Raw genomic sequence first — 9,996 nt, 5'->3', positions numbered from 1 at the left:
CTTTTGGACTCCATAAGTGTTTCATTTTTATTATTAATGAATTAAAACACTGGGAGGCGTTGTGAGCTTGAAGATCTTGTAGCTTGTATCCATTTTCACCACTTTTGTGCGACACTCACGCAAAAAGTTGGAGTATGGAGACATGAGGTATCTGCCCGGCAGCAGCGATTATATTAGTAGTCATATAATATATCGTACCTGTCGGGTGGAAACCTTGCACGTTCAAAATCGTTCCTTGTGAGCTTGTAGATCTGCCATTTCACGTTTGTGCCGACACTCGTGTGTGTGTGTGTGTGTGACAAAATAAAACAAAAGGTACAAGGAGGTACGAGACTTCACACACTCTTTTACTACCACAATGTCTGTGCTGCCTTATATGCAGTATGCAGGCTCAGGGATGTACTGTATGTACTCCATTATTTAGGTCATAAATCTAATTCTATTCAGTATCTTTAGCTCCAGATGATCAGCCTGCCATGCAGCCCCTACATCTTCCACATTTTTCAGGCTGAGGACGTGTTAGCTGAGAGAGAGTGACAAAGTAGGGGCCCCCACAAAATAGTGCAGTGTCTTGTATAAAATTGTGTTGCATACTATACTACTCAGTTGACCGCATTCACGTGAAGACCACAGTGCGACCCCACAGATACAAGACACAGGCGTAGTCATGTGAAACGTTATGTCGACTGTGACAAAGGCCATCTTAAGTGCTGTCTGCTGTTTAGTCTGAAGTTGAACCCTATAGTAGCATGCTATTTGTCTGGGATATGTGTGTGCGCGCGTGTGTGCGTGCGTGCGTGGCCAGGCAGAATACACAGCAGCAGATGCTGAATCCATGGGAAGGCAGAACAACAACACAGTGAAAGTATACTTTGTCGGTTGGAACAGTTCACTGTCCTTGAGATGTTGAAGGTAATGGCTAGATGCCACTTCCAGTTATGGTGCTTTTCCTCTGCATGGTTCCACAGCTCAACTCTACTCCGCTCACTTTACTTTGTGTTCCACAGCAGATAAAACCCCCTCAATGTATGGACATTATGTCGGTGGTAGGAGAGTGCTAAATCAGTGGTTTTCAAACATCTTCATGTCAAGGACCGCCAAATGAATATGTATTTGGCCGTGGACCCCCCTTTTGAAAACATGTTGTGCCAGTTACCCCTGTAATATATATTTCCTAAATTAGTCAAATTCTTTCAAAAATAGCCGATCTACAAGGCAGGCTGCAAGCGGAAAGGAATTGGTGTACATTTCGTTCATCCTCTTTGTTCTGGCTGAAATAAGACGGGACACGTATGCAATCAATCATACGTTTGTTTTTATTTAGAAAATTTGATTAACAAATGGCGGAATGATAATTTCAACCCATAAAGAAATACTGGCGCAGTCTTTATAACAATCTGAAAATGGTGTACCCCAAAAATAGTTTCATCAATCCAGTGAGTCATTTTGGTGGTGTTACATTTGAAGTGTATATTATTCTATATTATTATTGTTAACAGTACCGCAGGTCTTGGCTCTAGTCCAGCACTCAAAAGTGTTATTTGTTGAAAGTATTTCTAAAAAAATATATAACGCAGCAGCCGTATTTTACATAACAATGGTTAGACGAGTACAACCAGCTGGGGCCAGATTTACAGTAGTAGGGGCCCTCGGGCTAGACAAAATTTCAGGGCCCCCCTCGGCCGTGCGGCGTGCAATTTGGCTGCGTGTCCGAATATTTTGGGGGATATTTTAATTTTTTCTTGGTTTAATTTTGGGGTACCCAGCCCCCCAAAAGAGACAGAGACAGACAGATATGGTGGGCTTTAGACTGCAGGCTTTCCACAGCTACCCCACAACACAGCAGGCACTGTCTGCAGTGCACACAGCAGAGCAGAAGCTCTCAATGTTTTAACCATAATACAACTAAATATACAATAACTAAACACAAATCTCACTTGAATTGGATTGCAATACTTTTCAATTTCACTTTTTACCATTCAAAAAAAAAAAGAAAAGAAAAAAAGTTAAAAGTATTTATTTATTTATGTATTCATTCAGGGGGGCCCCCGGGCTGCAGCCCACCCTAGCCCAATGGTAAACTATGATTATCTTGTGTCAACCAAATCGCGTGTACAGACACAGACTCTCAATATGTAAGCTATGGATATTCAAGCGGGTCAGCGTCATTATTCCGACGACTCATTATTTCCGACGGAGCGTTGGCCGGACTCGCCCCATTAACCCTGTCCCTATCCGCATGCCAAGCCACGTTGTTGGACTAATGTCGGAATTATGGTTGGATCCCATTCAAACTGGCTTTATTAAAGTGTATTTGAATCATGTTCATTTTACTCCATTCGTGCACACTGCACGTTGTATATATATATAAAATAAATTGAACCGTTTAGTTAAAGTCACACCATGTAACATCCATTTTAGTAGTCTTTTCGGTGACACTTCTGGTAGCTCCGTTAGTGCTGTTAGAACTGCGATTCCCAGAATGCAATAATAAAAAAATAAAAAATAAAACACAGAAGTACAGCTTCAAAATGAATGCTGCGGGGGCCCTATAGCGCTGAGGATATTTTAGAAAGCAACAACAGCGTCATCACAAATGGTGTGTATTAACTTTAAAATACATAAATAAATATATTCCAGGTGCCTGCATAATTTTGCCGCGACTGTTGGGGCAGCGCCAGCAGACACTCACAACTAAAATAGTGTTTAGAGAAGTTGTCAAAACACAGTAGGCCTATGTGGAATATTATTGTGAAGTCAGCCAGTCCAAGATCAGATTAAAAATGTTTAACTGAACACGCAGAAATACTTTCAATTAACACTCCTGATTGGCTGTTTGTGGAAACTTTAAACTTGATTCATTGTAATGCACGCCTACAAGCTCACATCGTGTTACGACACTTTGCAAGCTTTTAGAGTTACAATTTCTGTACAGAACAGTAGAGTATAAATGTATTATTACAGCCGAAAAAGGTCAGTAGTCAGTCAACATGAAAACATGACCTTAAAGTGGCACTATGTAAATGTTTGTAAATTAATAAAACTAGTCCATACCCATTCGGGAATATGACATACCCAATCTTTACCTCTCTCTCCGCTTCCACTCTCTCGTTTGCATCTGCCACTTATATATAATGTGTGTCCCCTGTGGCACCCCCGTTATGCGATGCTCAGCCAATCACATCGGAGAATGGCACCATACATGGAAATTCGTCGGCGCCTCAAATCTATGTAATTTAGTCCAATCTGTATGCTAGAGCAGGGGTTCTCAACGTTTTTGCCCGGGGACCCCCGGAAATGCTTTGGCAATGTCTCGGGACCCCCGCCCCGCCCCCTCCCGACCCCCAATATAAATTGACTGCTACAATAACCTTAAACCATTTTGGGGGGGAACCCCTTTTGGTGTTTTAAGCATTGTTATAATTTAGCTATTGAAAAATAGCAGATCTACAAGCTCATAGCGCGCCACCAAGTGGCGCGCTACGAGCTTGTAGGTCTGCTATTTTTGAAAAATCGTGAAAATAAAATTTAAAAAAAAATCTTTTTTTTTTAAAAAACATTTTGAAAATAATTTGGGGACCCCCTAAAATAATTTGGCGACCCCCCCGAGGGCTCGCGACCCACGGGTTGAGAACCCCTGTGCTAGAGAATGTTAATACAATACGACTTATTCAATTGGGGTGCTTGTATTTGGTCTCCCTGCTCTTCTATTGAGGCATTTAGATCGTGTCAAAGGTCGTGTCTCACCTAGACACAGCAAGATGCAATGTCTCCCCTGAGCAAGCAGGCAGGCTATATCAGCTCAACGGTAAAAATGTCAGCACTTGCACAGGAAACCGGTTTCAAATCCGGGGGTAGAAGAGGAAAGTTACATAGTGCAGCTTTAAGTGAAGTGACAAAACTGAGACACGGCAGACTAAAACAACACAACTACTCTACTACTGTTAATTTAATGACTAACACAATGATCATTCAAGTGACAATACCGAAACGGAACAAAGTCTAACAATGATGCCAACATAGCAACTGCGTAATGATCTCGATTGGCTAAATTAAGTGCATTAAGGTGGAGCTGGAGCAGTGATCGGGACACGGGTGCCTTATAAATAAGCTGACCAAAGGACACAGGTGCCTTAGTAATAAGGCGTGAACAATTCTGAATCAAAGAAATAATTGCATGAATGTGTTTAGTCAAAGATCCCAAACTGACATCACCAAAAAAATGAAGAAATAATTAGGGCATATAATTTACATAACAAAAAGTGTTTCCATAAATTAATATTTCACTATAGTGCACTGGTTTTCAGTGCGTAAAAGCATATATAATAATCTTCTAAAGTGCAGCAGTGAATGAGATAAGACAATAATATGCACAAAGTGAGCTCACATGCTCTAAGTAAAATTTGTAAAATATTGTTGTGCTATATGAAAATTACATCAAACAAACATCATATAGGCAGTACATGAAATTAATTCCATACACAGGAAAGAAAGAAAAAATGCTGAAAATAAATCCACAGTGAATTGTATAAAACACAACAGTAAGGTCTGAAATGGGGTCGGCCAGATGGTCCGGTGGATGTTCACCTGCGTGGCCCTGCTCTACACACAGCAAGTCACTGAAACAGCCTGCGTGGCCCTGCTCTCACACAGCAAGTCACTGAAACAGCCTGCGTGGCCCTGCTCTCACACAGCAAGTCACTGAAACAGCCTGCGTGGCCCTGCTCTCACACACAGCAAGTCACTGAAACAGCGTGCGTGGCCCTGCTCTCACACACAGCAAGTCACTGAAACAGCCTGCGTGGCCCTGCTCTCACACACAGCAAGTCACTGAAACAGCCTGCGTGGCCCTGCTCTACACACAGCAAGTCACTGAAACAGCGTGCGTGGCCCTGCTCTCACACACAGCAAGTCACTGAAACAGCGTGCGTGGCCCTGCTCTACACACAGCAAGTCGCTGAAACAGCCTGCGTGGCCCTGCTCTACACACAGCAAGTCACTGAAACAGCCTGCGTGGCCCTGCTCTACACACAGCAAGTCACTGAAACAGCCTGCGTGGCCCTGCTCTACACACAGCAAGTCACTGAAACAGCCTGCGTGGCCCTGCTCTACACACAGCAAGTCACTGAACCAGCCTGCGTGGCCCTGCTCTCACACACAGCAAGTCACTGAAACAGCCTGCGTGGCCCTGCTCTCACACACAGCAAGTCACTGAACCATGGACCACTGGACATTATTCCACAAACAGAACGTGAATTGGATGAACAAACATTTGACTTCAAACTGAAATTCTGCCAGAGACACACAGGAAAACAGACTGAGCCTCTGTTCAATACTTTCATTGGAAAAATAGGAGGCATTCCTCATTAACAACTGTACTGTAACTGTCCACAAAGATATACTGTATATACATTTTCATTTCATTCTGGTAAGCGTAACACTTACGGCTAGAGATCCCTTTTGAATCTATAGACAAAATAAAGTTATTTTGTTTCCTCCGGTGAAGATTATACACAGTTTATATTATATAATTACACTCCTTCCAACCTACATAAAAAAGTCTCTCACAGTATAAAATATCCTAATATTTGAACAATGTACATAATGTCAGTCCCGTGACAAAAGGGTCAGAGAGCCCAGAAATTGAAATCACCCATATGAATTCAGAAATATTGTATGAATTCAGAAATATCTTACGAATTCAGAAATTGCCCATATTAATTCCGATATCACCCTTATGATTTCCAAAATCACCTACGAATTCCGAAATCACCTGTATTAATTCAGGAATCAATGATGAATTCCGAAGGGGTAGAACTTTAGTGTCGCTGAACAACACCTTCATACTACAGACTATAAATGAGGGTTAACTCCATTATTCTTCAGCTGTGTGTGCTTGTAAGCCCAGCATATTGACTGTATGGCCAGAGTGTGAAGGCTGGGCCATATGGAAAAAAGAAAAAAATAGAATATATGTTTTCACCAATTAACTCAATTTTGTATTGTGACAATATCAGTTTTCTTTTAAATATTTCAAAAACTATAAAAATAATCCGAAAGGATCCAAGTTGGAAATTCATACATATCGTACCCATTGTACCCATCCATCCGTCTGTTGCCCATATATGCAGATTTCTGTATCCGTCTGTCGGCGTCCCTCTTATGCCCATATATGGAGTGTCAGGCATGCCCCAAATATGGAATCTAGACCAGTCTATGATGTCAGTAATATGATGTCACATTGAAAACATCAGGGTTTTCCATAATGTGGGGTTTTGCAGATTTAAGGTCCTTGCAGACTGAACGCGTTTTTCGGGAAAAACGGCGGAAAAACGCTGCTACAAATCCGAAAAACGCAGCAGTGTGCAGGGACCTTTATCAATGTTTTTTTTAGAGATCAACTGATCCGATATCCATCACACCATTGGGTTCTTGGAGATATGCCCATATATGAGAATGCCCTTATACCTGTATAAGTATATATCAGTCTGTTATACACTACATAACTAACTAACCCTAACCTTAACCCTAACTTGGATTGTGGTTCTGAACAAACGGTAATCTGACCAATCGACGCCAGGCTCTGCACCCCCCCTTCCCGGGTCCTCTCGCAACGAGCGGGTTTGAAGTTGATTGGCCGGACGGTTCTCGTGATATGCGAACTACCGACGGACACACGGACGTAGTGAAGATAGCAGCTTTGATAGTTTCGCTATTTTTGACCATTTCTGAAAAAGCTTTGAAAAAATATAAAATAAGGCTTAAGTGATTAAAACCAAGAGAAGACGTTCCCAGACATTCCCAGGCGATATTTAGTCTCATATCGCGCTATCGCCATAATAATGGATATGTCGCCCAGCCCCATGGCTACAGTGAAGACAAGGAGTACAGGCAGCCTGGGGTGGTACCACAAAGAGGAACACCTGCATCTTTGGTCCGTTATCTGGAGTTCTGTTTCCACGATGCTAGCTGATCAACGTAGCACGGTAGCTTCCCTGGACCACGACGATGGTGAATCCAATTTTGTTCACCGCTCAGTCCTCCCGTACCTCAAGATCACTGATTCTAGTAAATTATCAACGTCGGGCCCTTAATTGGGGTCCGAAGGGAATCTGAAGGTACGAATGGAGGGTTTGTATACCATTCCTACCATCTCAAGAGTTAAATGAACACTTAGGATTGTACAGTGTAGCTCGAGGTTTCCGTCAACTATCAAATGGGGGTGGGTCCGTCCGTGGCCTGAAGCATATCAAACTGGGTGGTCTTTGAAATTCCGGGGGGGGAAGAAAAGGCTGAAAGGACCACCGCTCCTAGATGGAGCTGCGGCGCTTGTTGAGTCCCCTGAAGGCGTTGATGCTCTGCAGGCCGGTGGACACGGAGCTGATGGTGGAGTGGTGCTGCTGCATGCTGCTGTAGACGCAGCCATTGGAGTGCGCCGGGTTGGAGAAGGCCTCGCCCTGCTCCATGAAGTTCTCCGACGATGTGGGGATGATCATGGGGATGGAGTACTGCAGCTTCTCCTGGCTCTTGTACCACAGGCACGAGCACATGGACTGGAAGTGGAGAACCTGCGAGGAAACGGAGGTGGAAAAAGTGCTCGAATGAACTAGTAACTAAAGTTTTTAAAGAAATGTAGTGGAGTAAAAGAATAATATTCGCCTCTGTGATGTAGTGGAAGTATTGGAAATTGAGTACAAATACCTCCAAATTGTACTTAAGTACAGTACTTAAGTAAATGTACTTAGTTACTTTCCACCACTGGGGACAATGATAGATGTGTCTAGTGTCTGTCTACCCCTCCCCAAAATGGGGAAATACTTATACAATAGACTTAAGGTTGTCTAGCCATGAAGAATTATGATGAGGCACACCATAGTAGTCACTTGGCTCGTTCAATAGTAGCTCTGAAGTCATGCCCTATGTGGGGTTGGCAAAAGGGCCTTTCTGTGTGGAGTTTGCATGTTCTCCCTGTGTCCCCTAAGGTAGATACTAATAGGGATGCACCCATGTATCGGCCACATGTCGTATCGGCCGATATTTGCCGTTATCGGTCAATATCAGTATCGGCAAAATAAAACTGACATTAACCGATGGCAGTAGATGATATTTATCTGTTGTTGATAAGTATACATTTTGCGTTGGCTATGTTGGTGTGTTGGTTATATGCAGCCAACCAAGTTGTAGATTCTGAACATTAATTTCTTGTATTGAAGATTTCCCTGGCACAAAAGGGGGAAATGAAAACAACAAAAACAAAAGAAACATATCGGTATCAGTATCGGCTATTGGCTAAATTGTTATTTTAAACATCGGTATCGGCCAAGAATATCCATATCGGTGCATCCCTAGTAGGTACCCTCACAAAAAAACATGCAGTAATCCTGGTCACTACTGTCGGTCAGCCTGATGAAAGGGAATGGAACTGGTTGGAATAACATGTTCCTTCCACGCGCTACGTCCAACCGGGGAAACTCCTCACTGTCAGGCGATAAGAAGCGGCCTGTTCACTCCTAAGGCATTGAAGGAAGCATGTTCAGTTCAGGGCTCTCCCCAGATTGGCAGAGGGAGAGTAGCGAACCGGATTGCAATTGCCACCGGGCGAAAAATGGGTTACAAAATCGAGGGATGAAAAAAAAAAATAGCTCTGAACAGTTTGTTGTGCCATGGTCACTGTGTGTATTCATTATTTACTTTGTCCTGCATAATGCAAGCATTGTTGTGGGTGTTTACTATTATTTATTACATGGCTTGGTTGAATGCTTGATTCTGATTGGTCAATTGCTGAATTCAGCGGTGTGTTATTTCTTGATAACAGACCACTCCGCTCTATAACAGACTGCTGCCTAATCAAACCCTATGAGCACCAGCTGCGCGGCTGCGCCCCGCTTGATTTACTGCTGTTAACAACATGACAGCCATGTAAACACACACACACACACACACACACACACACACACACACACACACACACACACACACACACACTGTGACACACAATGTCATTTACAGCTAAACATTGCTCTCAAAAATATTTTTGAAAACATTTGAGCGAGAAATAGACAAAGCAGTACCCGAAAATGGATTCTATTTGATCAACTCACTTCCTTGTTTTCCGACAGTGCTCCAGCCCTGCAGGGCAGATACAGCCAGCGCGAACTTATGGAATACCTTTTTTTGTTGTGTTTTGGGTCAATTTATTCATTTATGTTAGGTAGCCATGTAATAAGCGGGATAATATCTGGCTAGGTGGTCATTGTCGGGATATAATTCACCTACAGGGTGCTTAAACTCCCTGTCGGTGAATTATCTCCCGACAATGACCACCTAGCCAGATATTATCCTTTACATATTTTGTTCATTATCACCGGTGTTTCTTTTGTGCTGCCTTTTGGCGGCCCTGCGTTTCCACGAGGGTCTCATCTCATCTCACCTCGGCGTAAACGTTCCGCAGGCCGCGGCTGGCTCCTCCTCCTCCTCCGCCGCTGTCCGCCGCCCCTCCCCCTCCACCGATGCACCCTGCGGCGCCGGAGCGCGTGGAGGCCGGCGAGGCTGGGTCCGCCTCGCACAGCCGCTGGTGCTGCCCGCACGCCGCCGCCGCCTGCTGGGGTGGTCACGGTTATTACACCAATCGTCTAATCGCAATTCTTTTGTCACAATTGTCATAATTATGTTCATGTTGAAAAATGTTCATACATACAAAAGTAGAAATAGCAGATTTACAAGTTGCTATTTCCACAATTGTTTAACCTTTTTTAAGTATACAATTGATACAAAAATGCCACTAATTTCTTAGTATAATTCAGTTCAGTCAGATAACTCACAAATAGATTCAACCAATATTTATTATAGAATGAGAATACAAGTGTGTAATGTATATAATATTTTATCTTGGCGTTTTTATTACGAAGCCTAAAAGCCAAACGGAAATTCTATTCTATTCATAACTCTTCATTTCCAATGCCAAAAAACGACAATTAAATCGTTAATCTCAATTAT

General features: G+C 43.0%; 1 protein-coding gene across 1 annotated transcript in view; it reads right to left on the bottom strand.

The window, feature by feature from the left end:
• Positions 1–7,310: 7,310 nt before the first annotated feature.
• kcnk3a (potassium channel, subfamily K, member 3a) overlaps positions 7,311–9,996 on the bottom strand; it is a gene marked incomplete at both ends in the record, with an annotated part of 51,953 nt that continues 49,267 nt past the window's right edge. Inside the window, 3 exon segments of the mRNA XM_079525769.1 lie at positions 7,311–7,568; positions 9,431–9,548; positions 9,550–9,601. Coding sequence (XP_079381895.1) covers positions 7,311–7,568; positions 9,431–9,548; positions 9,550–9,601 — 428 coding nt within the window.

The sequence above is a fragment of the Electrona antarctica genome (assembly GCF_951216825.1).
Source record: "Electrona antarctica genome assembly, chromosome: 17".
Classification (NCBI taxonomy): domain Eukaryota; kingdom Metazoa; phylum Chordata; class Actinopteri; order Myctophiformes; family Myctophidae; genus Electrona; species Electrona antarctica.
Note: the sequence above shows the minus strand (reverse complement) of the source record. Positions and strands in the feature narration are given on the sequence as shown.